The sequence below is a fragment of the Ranitomeya imitator genome, chromosome 2 (assembly GCF_032444005.1).
Source record: "Ranitomeya imitator isolate aRanImi1 chromosome 2, aRanImi1.pri, whole genome shotgun sequence".
NCBI classification, from domain to species: Eukaryota; Metazoa; Chordata; class Amphibia; order Anura; family Dendrobatidae; genus Ranitomeya; species Ranitomeya imitator.
The window spans coordinates 497955062-497978663 of record NC_091283.1 but is presented as its reverse complement, the minus strand read 5'-3'; the positions used below and the strand labels follow the sequence as shown (position 1 = coordinate 497978663).

The 23602-nt window shown below is 45.3% G+C and overlaps 1 protein-coding gene across 2 annotated transcripts; it reads right to left on the bottom strand.

Annotated features, from left to right (window-relative positions):
• Nucleotides 1-159: 159 nt before the first annotated feature.
• Nucleotides 160-23054, bottom strand: NT5C3B (5'-nucleotidase, cytosolic IIIB). Of its 2 annotated transcripts, XM_069751537.1 has the most exons (10): nucleotides 22828-23044; nucleotides 19898-19996; nucleotides 18999-19109; nucleotides 15536-15605; nucleotides 15397-15443; nucleotides 14879-14964; nucleotides 13571-13660; nucleotides 13297-13459; nucleotides 2452-2652; nucleotides 160-1521 (listed from the first exon to the last, which is right to left on the bottom strand). In XM_069751537.1, the coding sequence occupies exons 1-10, from the start codon at nucleotides 22831-22833 to the stop codon at nucleotides 1411-1413; spliced, it is 984 nt and encodes a 327-aa protein (XP_069607638.1). In that variant the 5' UTR covers nucleotides 22834-23044; the 3' UTR covers nucleotides 160-1410. The 2 variants fall into 2 exon arrangements, with proteins under 2 accessions (XP_069607638.1, XP_069607639.1); XM_069751538.1 differs by lacking the exon at nucleotides 18999-19109 and having other exon boundaries at nucleotides 22828-23054.
• Between the last annotated feature and the right edge of the window lie 548 nt (nucleotides 23055-23602).

The window sequence follows — 23602 nt, the reverse complement described above, 5'->3', positions numbered from 1 at the left end:
ATTTCTCAGGAATAAAACATTGAATAGCATATATCAAAATATCATTTTATTCTGCTTCCTATGACTTACATGCCCATATAGACAGTTTAAGCGGGTTGACCTTACTGACAGATTCCCTTTAACAACAGATCACCAAGTTGTCAAAAAAACAAAACAAAATGAGTCAAAGATTTTCTTCAATTTTACAGATGAATTTTGTAAATCAATCAAACTGGGTGTTAGAACAGGTATGTTAGAACGTAGCTGGACCCAAAGACAAACTTTACATGGCAATTCCTATGCATAGTTGATGGATGTTAAATCCAATCACTTGGTAAAATCAGCCTGTAGGAAATAGAGAATGGTCCTATTCCTCAATGTATAGACTGTTAGACTAGGAGGCCTAGACCTAAGGAAAAAGGTGAAAGGAGTAGACGTCTTGGCATAAGGCTAGTGTTACACAACGGCCTTTGGTCATCCACAAATTGTGATAAAATTGGAGCATAACCGTCGCCTCAATGTTTCTCCATCTCCCATTTCAGAGCTTTCAGGTGGGGGTCCCAGTGGTCAGCAAGTTCCCACCTAGCCTGAGAATGTTCTATTCTCAAGAAAGCTATAAACGTGACACCGAAATTATGAGCACCTGTATACACAGAAAAAAAAAACAAAAACCAGAAATACAATAGGGCAACAGTCTCTCTAGATTATCCTACTAGAATAAAAAATACCTACAAAATTAAAGGGATTTTTGCAGAATTTAAGCTGTTACAAGGTGCCCACTAAAAAATAAGTGATCTTGATAAATTACCTCCACACCTGACCTGCAGTATTCTATTTATGTCTGCAATCTTTGGTGGGTAATGGGTTGCCATAATGGAGGAGGGGACCACTTAAGAGGCTAGGAGCCTCTTTACATATGGATGAGGCAAGGCTGTCTGTAGTGTTATCACCGAATAGTCGCCCAATTCGAGATATAAAAGGAACGCTCCAGCCATACCTGATACATTGGGGCTCATCTTATTTCCTACTACGCCAATACTATTTTTTTTTTTTTTAAAGTCACAACTACAAATTGCCACATCTAGTTTTATTTTAGAGCAGATTTACAAACCAAAATTCTCCTGAATTCTCTTTCATACCAGCCCTCCCATTATAACCCAGTGGTGTAGGCCCGTGCCCTCCATAACGGCTTCCGCAACTGATGCAGGGTGCAAGACATGCTAACTGAGAAACCACAAGGGGGCGCAATGATGCAGCCTCAGCCTCCTCATAGAGCAGCAGTCATAATATAATGGCTGACGGAGACATTCTCTGGTTACTGACATTTTAGAAGAGCTGTGGGAACATGACTGAATAAATCAATAAGATCCTTGGGTTGAGCTGGAGGGAATCCGTACCGGCTTGATATTTAATAGGCTTTATTGAAGCTCATCAGTTCTTGGCGGTTACGAAGTTAAGAATCCCGTTCACCACATCTAGGGTCTCGTCTGCGATTAAGACGATGTCGTAGGACTGTAAAAACTGATCTGTTAGCTCCTTGACCTGTAATGAATAGGAGATGGGGTCTTGCTTTGCTCTTAGAGTATAAGCATACGACATCATTCAGACACCAAGCTAAAACGCTTCAGCAAATCACTGGCAGGTTTCCTGAGGTGGCTTTGCTGTCATTCTGGTGGCAAACACACTATACTCAAAGGGGTTGTCCACTACTCCAACACCTTCTCAATCCCTAGATTTCCCCTAGTAAAGCAACACATTCATCTCCAGTGTAATTCCACCAATATCGTCTCTAGCTCTCCCGGGGCTCACGTAACGTCATGTCACGCGATCCCTGCGGCCATGAAGTGCTTTGCTCTTCCCGCCTTTGGACAAATCACATACATCTGGAGAACGTCAACTGCTGCGCTCCCATTTCCTCCGTATGCAAGTGATTTGTTCAAAGGCGCGGCAATTGAAGCGCTGATTGGCCACAGGGATTGCGTAACATGACGTTATGTAAGCCTTGGGAGAGCCAGTGTCGGTTCCAGAGGTGAATATATACGTTTTGATTTTACAAGGGGGAAACATGAAAATTGAGAAAAAGGTATCCAAATAGTGGACAAGCCACCTCAAGGAGAAGCACATCACATCCTTTAACCGCTTCACGTTTTCTGAATACTAAAGCGGTTAAAAGAAGTGAGATAAAACAACATGTGCACAGCAATGCCGTTTTGACATTGCTGTGTACTATGTTCATTTCATGTGGAGCTTTTAGCAGCCTCCATCTGAAAAGGACTGCATTTGCACAGACCCTTAGAAGCATTTTGGCCTCTTTGGATGCATCACCAATATTGGATCTGTCTGAGCAGCAGCCACCTGGCATTGATTGATTACTAAAGTGAATTCTGCCATTCATTACAACTCAAACAATGGTGGGCTTTCACTTAAATGTCTGTATGATGCCCATCAAAATGATTTGCCAGTGGGGCTCACCTTGTCATTGAGGAAGCCGATGGTGAGAATGTTCTCCACAGTGGTGACCCCTTCAGACATTGTGAGGTCGCCTAAAGTATCTCCGAGGAGCAGGATGTTACTGCGATGGCTGATCTGCTGGAAATACGCAGTGTCTTTCAGGACAGAGTTATTCTTGTTATACGTGTGAATCAAGTCACCCTTAAATCCAGTCAGGACACCCTAGAAGGAAAGGATTCAATGGACAGAATTACATGGTCGCCTGTCCTGATATTCACTCTTTTTTACATGGATTTTACAGCATTTTCCTCAGAAACATCCAGGTTAAAAAAAGTAGAATACTGCATATACTATTTGGTTAAGCGCCCTATTAATTCAATGGGAAAACACTGATCTAGTGCACATGGTGCGGTTTTTACACACATGTAAAATGAAGCAACGCGTCAATTCTCAAGGTGATTAATTTAAAAAGTCTTCAAATCTGACTTCTAATTCAGTTGCAGCAGAAAATTATATTAACCAGTTTGCCATTTTTTTTTCTTTTTTGAAGGCAGAAAAATATAAATTTGGGCACATTTAGGCTATGTGCACACTTGCGGAATGGGGTGCAGAATTTTCTGCACAAAATCCGCATCTCCTGGCAGAAACCGCAGGTGCAGATTAGCCGCGGATTTTGTGCGGATTTTCACCCCTGCAGATTTCTATAATGGAGGGGTGCAGAAACGCTGCAGATCCGCACAAAAGAAGTGACATGAATTTCTTTTAAATCCGCAGCGTTTCCACGCTGATTTTTCCGCACCATGTGCACAGCTTTTTTTTTTTTTTTTTTTTACATTACATTGTACTGTAAATCACAGTGCGGATCTGCAGCGTTTCTGCGCAGAAAAATCCGCTGCGGATCCGCAGTAAATCCGCATTCTGTGCACACAGCCTAACACTTCTAGCTGAAGACAATCTGTCAGCAGGTTTTAGCTACTGTACTTCATCTGAGAGAAGCATGATATAGACACATAGACCCTGAATCTAAGGATGTATCACTTAGTTCACTGGGTGCAGGGGTTCTGACACAATCAATTTTCAGATTTAGCACTGCAGCAGAGCTGAGAAAGCTGGCCCATACCAGGCTCTCTGTGTACATTGTCTATACAACCCTAATGGCAATTAATGAAAGAAATAACAATTATATAAAAAAAAAAAATGTAATGTGACTAAGGGGGATGAAATACTAATTGGCTTTTGATCACTGTGATAGACCCTATCACAGTGATATAAATGCTATAGGAAAAATCCCTGCTGTTGCTGGGTGCCGGCCGGCAGATCTCGGCAGGCACCAGCCATTTATTTTTTTTATATAAAAGGAAGAGGAGGCGGAGGGCCAGGAGACGTAACTGGAAGTTCCGGGGTGGAGGGGGGGTCTTGGGGTCCTCAGTTCTCTTTCCTCTGGCATGTATATCATGTCAGAAGACAGAGAAGTCTTTTTAATAGCTGGCACACTTTCTTTTTGTGCGTGATAACGGCGATCATGCTATAAGGAATGGGAAAAAAAAAACGGCCCTGATCGTGTTGTCCAGGGTTTCAGCCACCCTGTAGCTGAAACCCCGGATATTTTACGATGCAGAGGCATGCAAACCCTTACTCCTGATCGCCGTTTTAAAACAGCAATGAGGGAAAAATGCCCCTTAACGCCCATCATTTTAATGCGATTTGGTGGTTGTTAAGGTGTTAAAGGGGATCTGTCACCACATCCGACAGCTGCATGAAGTAGAGGCAGAGACACTGATTCCAGCAATGTATCACTTACTGGGCTGCTTGCTACAGGTTTGATTACAAATATTTTTGTTATCTGCCATAGATCTACTTGTTCTCTGAATGCTGAGCCCTGTATAACCCTGGGGATCATGGAGGGTACAGAACCCTGGAGCACCCCAAGTGGGGTTGGGTAGTACATTTTTTTTTTTTTATTTGTTGAAAATAAAGAGACTCCCAAACCCCCTTGTTAAGTAGCAGAGAGATAAGGTCTCCATTTTAAAAATGTCACAGAGGCCGTCAGAGACTGGACTGAACAGAAGGGAACTGGGAAGGAGGAATATTATGCAGTTCATTTTGTATACTGCCCTAAAACAGGAGCCATTTGCCCTCCTGACAACGCTAATGTAGCAAATACAAAAATCATTCGGGAACATTTTTCTTAGATCATGCACTACACATTGTTCCTATGTTATTCCTACTGGAATAACTTGACAAAAGAGGATGACCTTGCCTTATAGAGTCTGATAGGTACAGGGAATCCATCAGCAGGTTTGTGCTATACAATCTGAAGGCAGCAAGCGGTAGGGGTTAAAGCAATGAATTCACTGATGCCTCTCTTATTAAGCTCTGTGGTTTTGTTTGCTTGCATGGATTGTTTTAGCACCAAGAGCTTATTGCTGGGACACAGCAGCCATGCTAGTCCAACACGCCCCCTCCTGTGATAAGCAGTTCACTATCTATGGACACTGTATATACAGGGCCTGGTGTGGGCGGGGTTAACTTCCTCAGCTTTGCTGTATTGCTAAATCTAAGAACTCTGTCAGAACGGCTGCACCCAGTAATAAATAAGTGATACATCGTTGGATTCAGCTTCTCTTTGCCTACATCAGGTTGCTCTCAGATAAGGTAGCAAACACCCTACTGACACATTCCCTTTACCCCCGAGCGTGGTTTGCACGTTAATGACCGGGCCAATTTTTACATTTCTGACCACTGTCTCTTTATGAGGTTATAACTCTGGAACGCTTTCACGGATCCCGGTTATTCTGACATTGTTTTCTCGTGACATATTGTATTTCATGTTAACACATATAGCCCTTTCAATAGTAACTAATAGAAAAAGGCTCAAGAGTATTTATATAAAAAGTAACAAATTTTATTTAATCACAAAATATTAAAAAATGAATAGGTAACAGAGTGACACAAACTAGCAGGAATAAGGGGCATATATGAAAGTTATATCCATATGTAGATATCCAATTATTACACGAAATTGTACCAGTAAAGATCTTATTATATATAATTAAGCAAGGTATTTATGGTTTGATATATTATAACCATATAGAAATATGTCAAAATAAGGCATAAATTGCAACAAAGAAATCATGAAATATAGAGGATTAAGGCACAATCAAAATGGCTTATTGCAGCACCAGCGATATTTCCCATGAAGTATATAGTCTGGTTAGCGGGTAAGGCAATAGTGCTGCAAATTAGATCTGAAGTAAAGTGCAGTAGTGCGCTCTATCTGTATCGCATAAGTGCTTTTAAGTGCAAAACTAGCTGGCACATGATGAATTCGTAGGACTTACATGAAGATGTGGATAGCGTGTGATGATGAGTCCCCACCTGCCGCCTCAATGCGCGTTTCGCCGATCTTCTTCAGAGCCCCTGATGTGCCTAAACATTGAAACCCCCCACAATTGACACCATTTTGGAAAGTAGACCCCCTAAGGAACTTATCTAGAGGTATGGTGAGCATTTTAACCCACCGAGTGCTTCACAGAAGTTTATAATGTAGAGACGTAAAAATAAAAAATCATATTTTTCACAAAAATGATCTTTTCGCCCCCAATTTTTTATTTTCCCAATGGTAACAGGAGAAATTGGACCCCAAAAATTGTCGTGCAATTTGTCCTGAGTACGCTGATACCCCATATGTGGGGGTAAACCACTATTTGGGTGCACGGCAGAGCTCGGAAGGGAAGGAGAGCAGGTTTGGAAAGCAGACTTAGATGGAATAGTCTGCGGGCGTCACGTTGCGTTTGCAGAGCCCCTGATGTACCTTAACAGTAGAAACCCCCCACAAGTGACCCCATATCCCCATATTGGAAGCTAAACCCCCCCAAGGAACTTATCTAAATGTGCTGTGAGAACTTTGAACCCCCAGGTGTTTCACTTAAGTTTATAACGCAAAGCCGTGAAAATAAAAAATCATTTTTCCCACAAAAATGATTTTTAGCCCCAATTTTGTATTTTTACAAGGGTAACAGGAGAAATTGGACCCCAAAAGTTGTTGTCCAATTTGTCTTGAGTACACCGATACCCCATATGTAGGACAAAACTACTGTTTGGGCACACGTGGGGGCTTGGAAGGGAAGTAGTGACGTTTTGGAATGCAGACTTAGATGGAATGGTCTGCGGGCGTCATGTTGCATTTGCAGAGCCACTGATGTGCCTAAACAGTAAAACCCCCCACAAGTGGCGTCATTTTGGAAACTAGACCCCCCAAGGAACTTATCTAGATGTGTTGTGAGAACTTTAAACCCCTAAGTGTTTCACTAAAGTTTATAAAGCAGAGACGTGAAAATAAAAAATAATTCTTTTCCCACAAAATACGGTAGTTACTTACCGATAACGGTATTTCTCAGAGCCCATGACAGCACTACCAGAGAGGGAATCCGCCCTTCAGGACAGGAAACCTACAGGATAAAAAGGGCGGTACCTCTCTCCTGCGTCAGTTTGGTTTACATAGCATCAGAGGTCCTCCAGGTTAGTAACAACAGGAAAATATACAATTTTAACAAAATACTTATCAGGATTACACCGTGTCTAAATTAGAAACACACATTTCATATAATAAGGTGCTCACCGCACACGTGATAGGGTGGGAATAAGCAGGTGCTGTCATGGGCTCTGAGAAATACCGTTATCGGTAAGTAACTACCGTATTCTCAGTCGCCCATGACAGCACTACCAGAGAGAATTACAGAGATCATTGCTTTAGGGAGGGACCACAGCCTGCAAGACCCTTCTTCCGAAGGCTAAGTCAGACGAAGAGGCCAAGTCTAAGCGGTAGTGCCTAAAGAAGGTTGAAGGTGATGACCAGGTGGCCGCCTTGCAGATTTTGTCTATTGGTACCTCCGACCTTTCGGCCCAGGAGGTCGCCATGGCTCTTGTAGAATGCGCCTTGAGCCCCTCAGGAACTGCGTTTCCCGTGGACGAGTATGCCAAGGCTATCGCATCAGTTACCCAGCGAGCTATAGTGCTTTTGGAGGCTTTGAGTCCTTTCCTAGGTCCCTGAAAACAGATAAAGAGAGACCCTTCCTTCCTATACTGTCGGGAGGACTCTAAGTAGTGTATTAAACACCTTCTCACATCTAAGTTGTGGAACTTTTCCTCTTTTTTATTTTTAGGGTTTGGACAAAAGGAGGGAAGGATTATTTCTTGGGACCTGTGGAAATTGGAAGCAACCTTGGGTAGATAAGCGGGATCTGTTTTTAGTATTACCCTATCATCCATGATTTGTGTGAATGGAGGGTTCGCAGATAGAGCCTGGAGGTCACTAATTCTACGGGCAGATGTCAACGCTGTGAGAAGGGCCGTTTTGAGAGATAAGATTTTAATTGGTAATGAATCTATGGGTTCGAATGGAGGTTCTGTCAGAGCGGATAGGACTAAATTTAAGTCCCAGGTCGGAAGGCTTCTGATTTTTAAAGGTTTAGACCGTATTGCAGCTTTAATAAACCTTGTTACCCATGGGTTAGAGGCAATACTCTCACTGTACAATGCACCTAAGGCCGCTATTTGCACTTTTAAGGTGCTCACCGAGAGGCCCATATCTAAGCCTTTTTGCAGAAACTCTAATATTTTGACCACTTGGACCCCGTCTTGTAATTTTACCCCAGAGGTGGACAAAAACTTTTTCCAAGTTTTACCGTAGATTTTAGTTGTTACTGATTTTCTACTTTTTAATAGTGTAGATACTAACTTATCTGAAAAGCCCATTGCCCTTAGTAGTGACCTTTCAAGTTCCACGCTGTCAAGTGGAGGTTTGCTGACTGAGGGTGGAACACCGGTCCCTGGTATAAAAGACCCGGAAGATCCGGGAGAACCCAGGGATCGGAGACCGATAGAATTCTCAGCCAGGAAAACCAGGCCCTTTTGGGCCAGAAGGGGGCTATTAGGATGATTCTCGCCCTGTCCTGCCTGATTTTCCGCAGAACAGCCGGAATAAGGATGTAAGGAGGAAACGCGTATGCTAGACCCTGAGTCCATGGGATCGTAAATGCATCCAGAGCCCGAGGGCCCCCTTTGGGGTTCAGAGAACAAAATTCCCTTACTTTCCTGTTTTCTGTGCTGGCAAAGAGATCTATTACAGGAACCCCCCAGATTTTGGTAATCCGATCGAAGATGCTTTGGTTTAGTGCCCATTCCCCCTGTTTTAATCGGGTACGGCTTAAGAAGTCTGCTTTTTGGTTCTCTACCCCCTTTATATGCAGCGCAGAGAGGGATAGGAAGTTGACTTCTGCTAATGTGAAGATCTGGGAAGTGGTGTTCATTAGGGCTTGGGATCTGGTTCCCCCCTGATGGTTCAGGTAGGCTACCACTACCTGATTGTCCGAAAAAACCCGGACATGATGCCCCTGTAGGCTGGGAAGAAAATATGATAGAGCGTGACTCACTGCCCAAAGTTCTTTTTGATTTGAAGATACCTCGTATTCTTGATCTGTCCAGACCCCCTGAGTGATACTGTCGTCCAGGTGAGCTCCCCACCCCGTGGGACTGGCATCCGTGGTAACTATCCGAGATGTTTCTATTACCCACGGAACCCCCTTTGATAAGTTGTTGGAATCTAACCACCAGGCTAGGGAACGAATAGTGTTTGAATTTAGAGACATGTTTCCTTCTAGGTGTCCCCCCAGTGTAACTTGATTCCTCAGAATATCCCACTGGAGATCCCTCGTGTGAATTTGTGCCCACTGTATTGCCGGGAGACAAGCAGAAAGGGACCCCAGCAGTGACATCGCCCCTCTCAGGGTCATATGAGGGTTTGAACGAGCTCTGGACACAAGATTTGATATTTTCTGTTTTTTCTGGTCTGGAAGACGACATTCCTGTGTTATCGAGTCCAAAGTGAGGCCTAAAAACTCTTGAACCCTGGTCGGTTCTAGTTTTGACTTTTGGAGATTTAGGAGCCAACCTAACTCTGTTAGGATTTTTATCACTCTGTCGCATTGTTGGCGACAATGTTGGGCCGAGTTGCTGACAATTAGGAAGTCGTCCAGATACGGTATTATTAGAATGTCTTTTTCTCTTATGTGGGCCATCATTTCCGCTACCAATTTGGTAAATATCCGAGGCGCTACCGAGATGCCAAATGGAAGGGCCTTGTACTGGTATTGTTTTATTTCTCCTCCCATGACTACTGCTAGTCTGAGGTATTTCTGGGCATTTTTGTGGATGGGGACATGATAGTACGCGTCGCTGAGATCTAACACTATCATGAAGCAATTCGGAAACAGGTTTTTTATTGTTGATTTTATTGATTCCATTTTGAAGGATTGATTTTTTACATAACTGTTTAGTTTCCGTAAATTGATTATTGTGCGGAAAGAACCATCCGGTTTTGGGACTAGAAATAGTGGGGAAAAGAACCCTTTGCCTCTTTCCAGTAGGGGAACTTCTTGGATCACATCTTTCATTATGAGCTTTGAAATTTCTTGTTCCAAGGCCTGTTGCTGCTGAGGTGAGGGTTTTAGTGGGGTGACCACATAGTTTTGGGGAGGAAGGGAGGTAAAGTTTATTTGAAGTCCCATCTTTATCAGATCTAAAATCCAAGAATTGGTTGAAATTTTTTCCCAGGCCGGAAGGTATTGAGACAATCTCCCTCCCACCCTGGGGAAGGTGTCACTTAGGGGTTTTTTTATCTCTTGGAGAATTACCGAAGAGGAAGCCCCTATCCTTCCTTCTCCCATCATCCCATCTGTTCTGTTCCCTTGGGGGACGTCTGCGAAAAAACTTCCTACTCCGAAAGGGCCGTCTAACAAATGGTGCGGCTAAGATAGGGAACCCCTTTTTCTTATCCCCTGCTTTTTGTAAAATGTCATCTAGGGTTTCCCCAAATAAGAATTTCCCTTCACATGGAATTGAACAGAGTTTTTGTTTGGTCTGTAGGTCGCCCGGCCAGCTTTTTAACCACAGCGTCCTACGAGCTGCATTGGACAGGGCTGCCGATTTTGAAGTAAGCTTGATTGAATCGGCTGATGAATCTGCCAAAAAGGCTGCCGCCCCTCTAATCATGGGAATTGATTCAATCATTTTATGTCTAGATACTCCATCTTTTAGTTGCTTTTCCAAGTTATCTATCCAGATCATTAAAGATCTGGAAGTACATGCGGCTGCTATTGCAGGTCTTAGACACCCCCCTGCCGATTCCCAGGCCCCTTTAAGGAAAGTATCAGCTCTTTTATCGAGGGGATCCTTCAGAGTTCCCATGTCCTCAAAGGGCAATGCGAATTTTTTTGATGCTTTGGCTACTGCTACGTCGAGTTTTGGTGCCTTGTCCCATGACGTAGAAGCCTCTTCCTCGAAGGGATATTTTCTTTTAAGGGAGGGGACAGATGAATTTTTCCTTTCTGGTTTCTCCCACTCTTTCTTAATTAATGCTTGAATATTCTCGTTAAGTGGGAAGACTCTGCGCCTTTTCTGTCCTAGGCCCCCAAACATAATGTCCTGTACTGTTTTGTCAGGACGAGGATCTACAACCCCCATGGTTGATCTTACGGCCTTTACAAGGGCATCTACTTCGTCTAATGGGAAGCAGTGGCGGCCTCCGCTCTCAGAATCCGAGGAGGAGGAGGAACCCTGTCTGTCTGAAGCGTCCCCCTCAGGACTAGAAGAATCAGAGTGAGAATAGGGCACAGGTGTTTTTTCCTCAACCCCTTCCCCTTTAAGAGATTTAAATGCTGTTTCCACCTCTGATCTTATTACAGATCGCAATTCAGAGGCGAAACTAGGGGTTTCTTCACATAGGACTTGTCCTATACAGGAGCCACACAATTTCTTATCCCAGTTTTGCAACAGGGGTTCACTGCATAAGGGGCAGACTCTATTCTTAGTTTTCTCCGTTTTTTTTCTTGCCTAAAAACAAACGGAAAAGGGGGACCCCAATTATTTGGTGAACTTTCACGAAGATCACTCACCCATCTTGCGCAGCCACAGGTACCGGTTCTGGAGGAGGTATAGGATCCTGTATCAGATCCGTAGTTTGCGGTGTCGACTGGTTAGGCATATTGGCTTTACTCCGCGGCGTGGAATGGCTGCTGGAGCGGGTACTGCGGGTGCCTGCAGAGGACCTTTTCTTTTGGTCATCTGGCTTGCGCTGGTGGTGCCGCTGACGCTGGCGTTGCTGCTGCTGCTGCTGCTGCTGCGGTGGCTGCTGCTGCTGCTGCAAGGGCTGCGCCTGCTGGAGCTGCTGGTCGCTGTCCTCCATTATTAGGACTGCATGCAGCAAGGAGCGGTTCCACAGCGGTGTTTAAATATCATATGTTTTGGCGACGATTCACCCCCTCCTCCAGGGCTGCGTTCCCGGAAAGCGCTGATCCCCCTTGGATCACTGAGCATGCGCGCTCTGCCCGGGACCCGGAAGTAGTACCTTCTATATCCGGTGCGGCGGCCATCTTGGTGTCCTTACACACACCACGCCACCGCTCCGAATCAGGAAGTGCCTGCTCACCGCCGAGGCACACCGGGTCCCCGAAGCCCCTACCCCAATCTGGGGAGGCGGCCGCGCTTCCCTCCGCGCACTCTGCAGCCCCATCGGACCCAGCAGCGGCAGCGGCGGATACCGCGCCAGCCGTGACAGGGGCCTCCCCGCCGTCATAGGTCGACTGGTCGGCTCCGGATCTCAGGTACCATCCTAGAGGGCTCCCTGTCAGGACAGGAAACAAAACTGACGCAGGAGAGAGGTACCGCCCTTTTTATCCTGTAGGTTTCCTGTCCTGAAGGGCGGATTCCCTCTCTGGTAGTGCTGTCATGGGCGACTGAGAAATGATCTTTTTGCCCCAAAATGTTTTTTTCACAAGGGTAACAGGAGAAATTGGACCTCAAAAGTTGTTGTCCAATTTGTCCTAAGTACGCTGATACCCCATATGTTGGGGGTAAACCACTGTTAGGGCGCACGACAGAGCTCGGAAGGGAGGGAGCACTGTTTGATTTTTTTTGCAACGCAGAATTAGCTGGAATTGAGATCGGATGCCATGTCGCATTTGGAGAGCCCCTGATGTGCCTAAACAGTGGAAACCCCCCAATTCTAACTCCAACCCTAACCCCAACACACCCCTAACCCTAATCCCAACCCTAACCACACCCCTAGTCCCAACACACCCCTAATCCCAACTCTAACCCTAATCCCAACTGTAAACATAATCCCAACCCTAATCCAAACCCTAACCCTAATGGGAAAATGGAAATAAATTTTTAAATGTTATTTAAAGGGGGGTTTGATTTACTATTTATAGCAGGTTTTTACGTTTGGCAGCTGTCACACGCTAAAAGACGCTTTTTATTGCAAAAAATTGTTTTTGCATCACAGAGTTATGCGAGGTCTTGTTTTTTGCGGGACCAGCAGGCACTGGGAAGCCACCTCGGATCTGCAGGCAGGGAGAACCTCAGATCAACGCGATCACATTGCGTTGTTCTGTGGGAAACAGAAAGGGAGCCCCCTCCCTGCGCAATGCTTCTCTATGCCACCGGAACGCTGCGATCTTGTTCGATCGCAGTATTATGGGGTTAAAGTGCCAGGTCACCCGGCCCCGATCGGCCACATACCACCCGCGTGCGCGGCCGATTGGCTTCGACGTACTAATCTGTCCATGGTCATACGGGCCCAGCCCACATGGACGGGATAGTAAATCGGATGTCAGAAAGGGGTTAAGGACGATGTTCATGTACCCAACTAATTGATAAAGGGCATGGTAAGCCCCCAGCTATACATTTTTAGGAGTCATAACAGAGGATCAGCACAATACAGAGGTGTGAAAAAGATGCTCCAGGTCAAGAAGATTTGACCAAAGTAGACGTCGTGTCCTGACCCGAAAAATGCCTCTTACTTACATGATCATCAAAATCCATGTAGTTGGAGACCACTTTGATATTGGAATGATACACCCCAGCCTGGCGGATAATTTCTTCTAGAACATCCCCAATGCCAGCAGAGAAGATAAAAAGTGGGATCTCACTGTGGTATAAGCTGTCGAAAAACTTCTCATACCCCTCCCTGGAAAACACAAGAACAGGGTGAGGAAAACAGTGGGACTTGTGGTATAGAGATGTTCAATGGAGGAAGTGGGACAGGACGTTGTCTCGATAGCGGAGCCCGTGTCATCACCTTAGTCTGGCCTGTGACTCCTTCACAACTTGTGACAACTTCTGCTTCTCAATCCTCTGTTCACAGAGCAGGGTGTGCGCCTTACTCCACCTGGAAGACAAACGGGTCAGGATGCAGGACTTCACACAAGCTCCAGCCATCGGATCTCTGGGCGGTGAGGGCGCAGAAACATTTTCTCAATCTAAGGCTACGTTCACATTTGCGTTGTGCGCCGCTGCGTCAGCGACGCAACGCACAACGCAAATAAAAACGTACCAAAACGCACGCAAAAACGCTGCACAACGCATGTCCATGCGTCCCCCATGTTAAATATAACATAGTAACATAGTTAGTAAGGCCGAAAAAAGACATTTGTCCATCCAGTTCAGCCTATATTCCATCATAATAAATCCCCAGATCTACGTCCTTTTACAGAACCTAATAATTGTATGATACAATATTGTTCTGCTCCAGGAAGACATCCAGGCCTCTCTTGAACCCCACGACTGAGTTCGCCATCACCACCTCCTCAGGCAAGCAATTCCAGATTCTCACTGCCCTAACAGTAAAGAATCCTCTTCTATGTTGGTGGAAAAACCTTCTCTCCTCCAGACGCAAAGAATGCCCCCTTGTGCCCGTCACCTTCCTTGGTATAAACAGATCCTCAGCGAGATATTTGTATTGTCCCCTTATATACTTATACATGGTTATTAGATCGCCCCTCAGTCGTCTTTTTTCTAGACTAAATAATCCTAATTTCGCTAATCTATCTGGGTATTGTAGTTCTCCCATCCCCTTTATTAATTTTGTTGCCCTCCTTTGTACTCTCTCTAGTTCCATTATATCCTTCCTGAGCACCGGTGCCCAAAACTGGACACAGTACTCCATGTGCGGTCTAACTAGGGATTTGTACAGAGGCAGTATAATGCTCTCATCATGTGTATCCAGACCTCTTTTAATGCACCCCATGTTCCTGGGAATATAGGGGCGCATGACGCATGCGTCGCCGCAGCGTTTCCCGACGCTGTGTCGGGAAACGCTAATGTGAACGTAGCCCAAGTAATGATACTGGGTTAACTACATTCTGTAACATATTAGATTGGATCTGACTTCTGTGGCCACATGTTGGCTTACTGGTGTTCTTCCTCTGCTGTGGACTAGGGAAGACAGGGATGCAATAAAGCCCCAGCTCATTTTTAAAGTTCTGCCCATTCTCTAGCACTACTCTATTAATAGAAAGCTATGAAATATTTTTAATTGGCTGCTGTACTTTACATTCTAAGTCAGCCATTTAGCATTGAATACAATTTTGCCTCCTTTTCCTCCTACCATTCCACCATGAGCGGGAACTTTTCTTCAGTGGTCCGATCCGGATCGATTTCAAGGGGGTAGTAGATGTTAAAAAGATCTTTCAACTAGAGAAGAAAAAAAAAATTAATACGTATAAATCTTAAGAAACATGGCTGAAGATCTACAGAACCCATCAGTGACCCCCTACTGCACACTGATGCCAGAGGAAAGGGTCAGTCAGTAGACAGCCAGGCCATCACCCTGGAGGGATCTGTGCGGCCATGAGTTATGAATGGAAGACCCCAATATGTATCTATATTATATCACTGTGGTCTGATCAGATTTACCCTCTGGGAACAAATGTTGCAGAGATGGTGACAACTCCCAACCACAGCCCTTTACTGGCCCAGATCAGGAGTGGTAGCCATGTCTGTCGGATCTTATTAGAACACCTTAGCAGCTACTAACTCCAGACTTTAAAAAAGCAATCTATGGGCCCAACATGGCACCTGGATGGAGAATCTTGGCCTAAGCTCACACGAGAGCCCACGACCTACCTTCTTCCTGCAGTCCTCACTAATGATCTTGCTGTTGTCAATAATATCTGTATAGGAGAGATGGGGTGAAATGTGCAGCAGGGGTATTAAGCACAAAATGCACCAGGCGGCCTGTAGGGGGCGACAGGCGTATACTCACTGTAGCACGTAGGACTCCTCTCTCCATTATATTTGAACCTGCTCAGTGTCATGTCAAAATCAGAGATCACCTAAAAAATGGAAGACAGACAGTAAATGAGGGCATGTAATAGTCAGTGGCGCCACCTTATGTATAAAAAAAGACAACACAAAAAAATAAAATGAATGCCCTGTAAAAATCCAGTCAGGCGATTGGCTAAATATTTAGTGTCACATAAGGGCTACTACTAAAGGGTAAGGGGGGTGTTAATCATAGTGGTCCGCGTGGGCATGAAGTGGGCTCATCCTGACAGTCGCAGCAGCTCTCAGATTATAGGGACATGGATGGTAACGGATCATCTATCTGTAATGGTCATGTGAGTTTTCTGCACAACCCAGAGCTAATTACAAGAAGAAATTAATTTACCCTTCTATATGATTTTACAGCAGCTCCGATTGTCGGGAGGCGCCTTCATCCCACCCGTGACCCTACAGCATTACATGTCATCACCGCTGCATCTATACAGTGATCAGCTGGAACTATAAACACCAGAGAGGAGAAGCGATAACGGATTATACAGGTCCTTCTCAAAAAATTAGCATATAGTGTTAAATTTCATTATTTACCATAATGTGATGATTACAATTAAACTTTCATATATTATAGATTCATTATCCACCAACTGAAATTTGTCAGGTCTTTTATTGTTTTAATACTGATGATTTTGGCATACAACTCCTGATAACCCAAAAAACCTGTCTCAATAAATTAGCATATTTCACCCATCCAATCAAATAAAAGTGTTTTTTAATAACAAACAAAAAAACCATCAAATAATAATGTTCAGTTATGCACTCAATACTTTGTCGGGAATCCTTTGGCAGAAATGACTGCTTCAATGCGGCGTGTCATGGAGGCAATCAGCCTGTGACACTGCTGAGATGTTATGGAGGCCCAGGATGCTTCAATAGCGGCCTTAAGCTCATCCAGAGTGTTGGGTCTTGCGTCTCTCAACTTTCTCTTCACAATATCCCACAGATTCTCTATGGGGTTCAGGTCAGGAGAGTTGGCAGGCCAATTGAGCACAGTAATACCATGGTCAGTAAACCATTTACCAGTGGTTTTGGCACTGTGAGCAGGTGCCAGGTCGTGCTGAAAAATGAAATCTTCATCTCCATAAAGCATTTCAGCCGATGGAAGCATGAAGTGCTCCAAAATCTCTTGATAGCTAGCTGCATTGACCCTGCCCTTGATGAAACACAGTGGACCAACACCAGCAGCTGACATGGCACCCCACACCATCACTGACTGTGGGTACTTGACACTGGACTTCAGGCATTTTGGCATTTCTTTCTCCCCAGTCTTCCTCCAGACTCTGGCACCTTGATTTCCGAATGACATGCAAAATTTGCTTTCATCAGAAAAAAGTACTTGGGACCACTTAGCAACAGTCCAGTGCTGCTTCTCTGTAGCCCAGGTCAGCCGCCTCTGCCGCTGTTTATGGTTCAAAAGTGGCTTTACCTGGGGAATGCGGCACCTGTAGCCCATTTCCTGCACACGCCTGTGCACGGTGGCTCTGGATGTTTCCACACCAGACTCAGTCCACTGCTTCCTCAGGTTCCCCAAGGTCTGGAATCGGTCCTTCTCCACAATCTTCCTCAGGGTCCGGTCTCCTCTTCTCGTTGTACAGCGTTTTCTGCCACATTGTTTTCTTCCAACAGACTTACCATTGAGGTGCCTTGATACAGCACTCTGGGAACAGCCTATTTGTTGAGAAATTTCTTTCTGGGTCTTACCCTCTTGCTTGAGGGTGTCAATGATGGCCTTCTTGACATCTGTCAGGTCGCTAGTCTTACCCATGATGGGGGTTTTGAGTAATGAACCAGGCAGGGAGTTTATAAAAGCCTCAGGTATCTTTTGCATGTGTTTAGAGTTAATTAGTTGATTCAGAAGATTAGGGTAATAGGTCGTTTAGAGAACCTTTTCTTGATATGCTAATTTATTGAGACAGGTTTTTTGGGTTATCAGGAGTTGTATGCCAAAATCATCAGTATTAAAACAACAAAAGACCTGACAAATTTCAGTTGGTGGATAATGAATCTATAATATATGAAAGTTTAATTGTAATCATTACATTATGGTAAATAATGAAATTTAACACTATATGCTAATTTTTTGAGAAGGACCTGTACAGTGATCAGCTGGAACTATAAACACCAGAGAGCAGAAGCGATAACCGATTATATAGTGATCAGCTGGAACTATAAACACCAGAGAGGAGAAGCGATAACCGATTATACAGTGATCAGCTGGAACTATAAACACCAGAGAGGAGAAGCGATAACCGATTATACAGTGATCAGCTGGAACTATAAACACCAGAGAGGAGAAGCGATAACGGATTATACAGTGATCAGCTGGAACTATAAACACCAGAGAGGAGAAGCGATAACGGATTATACAGTGATCAGCTGGAACTATAAACACCAGAGAGGAGAAGCGATAACGGATTATACAGTGATCAGCTGGAACTATAAACACCAGAGAGGAGAAGCGATAACGGATTATACAGTGATCAGCTGGAACTATAAACACCAGAGAGGAGAAGCGATAACCGATTATATAGTGATCAGCTGGAACTATAAACACCAGAGAGGAGAAGCGATAACGGATTATACAGTGATCAGCTGGAACTATAAACACCAGAGAGGAGAAGCGATAACCGATTATACAGTGATCAGCTGGAACTATAAACACCAGAGAGGAGAAGCGATAACGGATTATACAGTGATCAGCTGGAACTATAAACACCAGAGAGGAGAAGCGATAACCGATTATACAGTGATCAGCTGGAACTATAAACACCAGAGAGGAGAAGCGATAACCGATTATACAGTGATCAGCTGGAACTATAAACACCAGAGAGGAGAAGGATAACGGATTATACAGTGATCAGCTGGAACTATAAACACCAGAGAGGAGAAGCGATAACGGATTATACAGTGATCAGATGGAACTATAAACACCAGAGAGGAGAAGCGATAACGGATTATACAGTGATCAGATGGAACTATAAACACCAGAGAGGAGAAGCGATAACGGATTATACAGTGATCAGATGGAACTATAAACACCAGAGAGGAGAAGCGATAACGGATTATACAGTGATCAGATGGAACTATAAACACCAGAGAGGAGAAGCGATAACGGATTATACAGTGATCAGCTGGAACTATAAACACCAGAGAGGAGAAGCGATAACGGATTATATAGTGATCAGCTGGAACTATAAACACCAGAGAGGAGAAGCGATAACTGATTATACAGTGATCAGCTGGAACTATAAACACCAGAGAGGAGAAGCGATAACGGATTATACAGTGATCAGCTGGAACTATAAACACCAGAGAGGAGAAGGATAACGGATTATACAGTGATCAGATGGAACTATAAACACCAGAGAGGAGAAGCGATAACTGATTACCTCATTACAATGGCACCCGACAACAGTCAGGATACAAGTGACGAGCCTGTCATGTACCTGCAGGTTACTAGTAACAATGCTGCCGTGGACGCAGCACTGAAAGAGTGGCACCTGGGAGAAAATTAACTTTATTTAACTCACTCGCTGTCAGTCATGGAGGGTTCGGGGAGCGGTGACAGTCATTGCTTGGTGTATGCACCGGAAGCAGGAAGAATGGGCGTTCGGAAGAAAGTAACCATCACTCACGAGGTGACGGAGAACAGGAGGTGTTGTGGGGTGCTCACAGTGAGTAGTAGTTAGCACCTACTAAATATGCTTAAAAAAATGAGTGGACAGTAGACAGGGTCATGGCACCCAGAGTTTACCGATACATGTGATGTGTCCAATCCCACAGAAGAGGCGCTGTAGCCCATATGGCTGGTAAAGGTGAATTGTGGCTATAACAAAGTTGCGAGCAGTCAGTGTAGGATGACCTGTGTATGGGCTGTCATTGTGGTGCAGACCCCTGTCCCCCTCCAAAACCATCTCCAACGGGCACGTGAGCGAAAACTAGAAAGATGTGGCCTGCTCTGAAAAGTCAAATGTGCCCATGAGTAGCTATGAAACGTCCCTTAATAAAAAAATATTCTCTGTTCTCAAGAGGGATTTCTGGTATTATCGTTTACTGCTCATTGCCTAGGTTACCTACCACCTCTGCGGTCGATCAGAGGTGGTCAGTCTCTTAGGTAAGGAGTACAGCTCTTTTCTATAGCACATTTATATAGCCATACGGCTTTAGTCATTCATTTACCTGGGGGAGAGATGCTGGCACTACGCACAGCTGACTGAGGGAAATATGCTGGGAATCCCTGTGTGAGCAGCGCATATGGCGGCTACCATCTTGGATCCCTGTGCCTTACCTGTAACTTCTTATCTCCTCCATTTTGCAGTGCCAGGATCACCTCTCGGACCTTTTCTGGGTCCTTCATGCGGACTGTGTCTTTCTTCAGCTCTGGGATCTGAGGATGTAATTAAAGGGGTTTTATGGGATAATACATTTAGGGATAAGTCGTCCACGTGGCATCAGATCGTGTGATTCTATAGCAATCTGTAGAGAGAGGGAAAAAAGCAGCATTCCAGTAACCACCAAGGACCAAGCACACTGCTGCCTTCCTGCATGTGGTCTGCACTGCAGCTGAGGGGCCCATCTGCAGCCCCCTGGCGGGTCGCTCTGTTCACACAGTGGTCCAATATCACATTAATGAGAAAAAACACATTTTCCTCTATACTTGGCGTTGCAGTTCCTTGCCATTTTCTAGATCACTGCTTGTTGTCTGTGTATACATTTTTTTCTATCTTCCGAGACTGAAATACTGTTCTGATCATGTCCGGTCACTGACCCCAAGCAGAGATCTGGTGGAGGAAGAAGCAAAAGAGAAAGAGAGGGGCGATGCATTGGGTAGCAAGTTCAGACACGTGATCGCTCGTGTGCGAGGCGTGGGGACCCTCACTCACTTCGTCTGGTTGTCCTAAGGCTACAGAACACACCCGGACGATTCTCTAACCCTGCTTAGCTTGGGTAGGGAAGAACCTAGAAGACTATGGAACATGTCTGCCATTCAGAAGACCCATCCAAGCACCGGCATTGACATGCTGACCATGTGGCTGACTGTTCCTGTTCCACCACTGGTAATCATCTTTCCATGGGATATTGGGCTAACCTGATAATCAGTGGGCGTCTGACTACCAGGACTTTTCTCGAGATGTGCACCACCGCTCCATTCATTCTCTATGGGACTGCCGCAGATAGAGGACAGTGCTCAGCAGTCCCATATTGAATGTATGGAGTGGTAGTGCACACATCCAGCCACCGCTATATCCACATGCAGAGCCCTGTTCTTGGGACTAGTGAGTCCCAGGTGTCGGACCTTCACCAATCAGCAAGTTAGGGATAGGCGGTAACCCATTGTTCTTGGGACCAATCAGCAAGTTAGGGATAGGTGATAACCCATTGTTCTTGGGATGAGTGAGTCCCAGGTGTCGGACCTTCACCAATCAGCAAGTTAGGGATAGGTGGTAACCCATTGTTCTTGGGACCAATCAGCAAGTTAGGGATAGGTGATAACCCATTGTTCTTGGGATGAGTGAGTCCCAGGTGTGGGACCTTCACCAATCAGCAAGTTAGGGATAGGTGATAACCCATTGCTCTTGGGACTAGTGAGTCCCAGGTGTCGGACCTTCACCAATCAGCAAGTTAGGGATAGGTGGTAACCCATTGTTCTTGGGACCAATCAGCAAGTTAGGGATAGGTGATAACCCATTGTTCTTGGGATGAGTGAGTCCCAGGTGTCGGACCTTCACCAATCAGCAAGTTAGGGATAGGTGGTAACCCATTGTTCTTGGGACCAATCAGCAAGTTAGGGATAGGTGATAACCCATTGTTCTTGGGATGAGTGAGTCCCAGGTGTGGGACCTTCACCAATCAGCAAGTTAGGGATAGGTGATAACCCATTGCTCTTGGGACTAGTGAGTCCCAGGTGTCGGACCTTCACCAATCAGCAAGTTAGGGATAGGTGGTAACCCATTGTTCTTGGGACTAATCAGCAAGTTAGGGATAGGTGATAACCCATTGCTCTTGGGATGAGTGAGTCCCAGGTGTCGGACCTTCACCAATCAGCAAGTTAGGGATAGGTGGTAACCCACTGTTCTTGGCACTAATGAGTCTCGGGTGTCGGACCTTCACCAATCAGCAAGTTAGGGATAGGTGGTAACCCATTGTTCTTGGGACCAATCAGCAAGTTAGGGATAGGTGATAACCCATTGTTCTTGGGATGAGTGAGTCCCAGGTGTCGGACCTTTACCAATCAGCAAGTTAGGGATAGGTGATAACCCATTAACGACATTGACAAAGGTGTTAGAACAGCATTCACACTTCTCAGCACACTGGGAGCAGCACTTCTGTATCTGTATAAGTAAACTTGTGAAGAACTGACACCCAAAGCTGGTCTTGAGCATACAGGCCACCAGAGTAAGGTGCAGGTCTCTTAACACGTCTGATGCACGTTGTAGCTGCCATAAACTGCTACAAATTTCAGCTGCAATGAGTGACAGTTTTCTGGTGCACATTGTTTACTGCACGTTGCCTAGGTGACATGCAGTCTATCAGCGGTGGTCAGTCTCTCGGAGGAGTGCGGCTCTGAAGGTGGCCATATGCTGGATCCGGACAGCTAGTTCCGGCCAGTGACGGGACCAGGCCGCGGGCCCAAACTGACCATTAAGCACGAGCGCTCCTAAAGTAAGAACCTAAGCCCCTTTAACATTCACACGACAGGTCAATTTCTCCATGAATTGGGGCTGATTTCTTTACTAGGCTGAAGATTTTCTGCCTACAAATCTGGATAGAAATGTGCAGTGTATACACGTGAATATACCAGAGAGGGGTTTATTCCTTCACCAAATCGCAATTTAAAGGGAATCTGTAAATAGTTTTTTTGGTAGCTATGGAATCTGAGAACAGCATGATGTAGGGGCAGAGAGCCTGATTCCAGCAATGTGTCACTTACTAGGCTACTTGCTGCAGTTTCATAGATTCCTTTTTTCTCTGCTGCAGATGTAGCAGAGCTCAAATCCTGAGCTGTGTGTAACCCCGCCCACACCCCTGATAGGCAGCTTGGGGGCGGGGTTACAGATTAGATGGACTGGTCTGCACAGGCTGCCTGGTCCATAATGATAAGCAGATATCCCAGGGGCGTACAGACAGGATGGAAAGGACAAGCTCCCCCCACACTATGCATCAGCAGCAATGGCGGCTCCGGTGTGACACTGCACCGCGGCCACACACGTTACTCACCAGCATGCTGCACCTGAGCTACCGCGTCCCGGCCGCTGTGTGACTGCAGGGAACTGAACTCTACGGGACCGGGGCTACAGAGAGAACGCGCTGTATCAATCACTCCGTACAGCGCCCCCTGGTGGCGGGTTACATCGGCAACACACACACACGTGCCGCATACGTGTATACCACGCACAGAACCAAGCGCTGCACGTCGCTTCCGGGTCACAACAACACTTCCGGGTGGCGCAGATCTGTAGTCGCTGCATGGTTCCGTCCGTCATTTTCTTGGTTGAAGAAACGCGAAGATCAAATACAATACAATGTTACCGTACAAATAAAGGGGAAATAAGTACTGATTTGGACCCTTGAAAACAAGTGTTAAGGTTGCCCATGGCAACCAATACGACACTGGACTGTATACAATTACATTGAACGTTGGCATTTGCATGCTGCGGGCAACTCGTTTTGAAATGTAGATTTTACACATCGGGACAAACTTAGTTTTTTAAATATATGGACACATAAGATGTTCAAGAATTATTAATGCATGTACCAGCTTTTAGTCACACTCAGGGCATTGTTGTCAACAGTTCTGTTGTTTAAGTCGCCTTTTATCTCCTCTCATAGGAACATCCCATGCAGCCCCCCACTGACAGTATAATGCAGCCCCCCCACACAGTATAATGCAGCCCCCCACACAGTATAATGCAGCCAGCCCTCCCATTCACATTATAATGCAGCCCCCTCACTAACAGTATAATGCAGCCCCCCATACAGTATAATGCAGCCC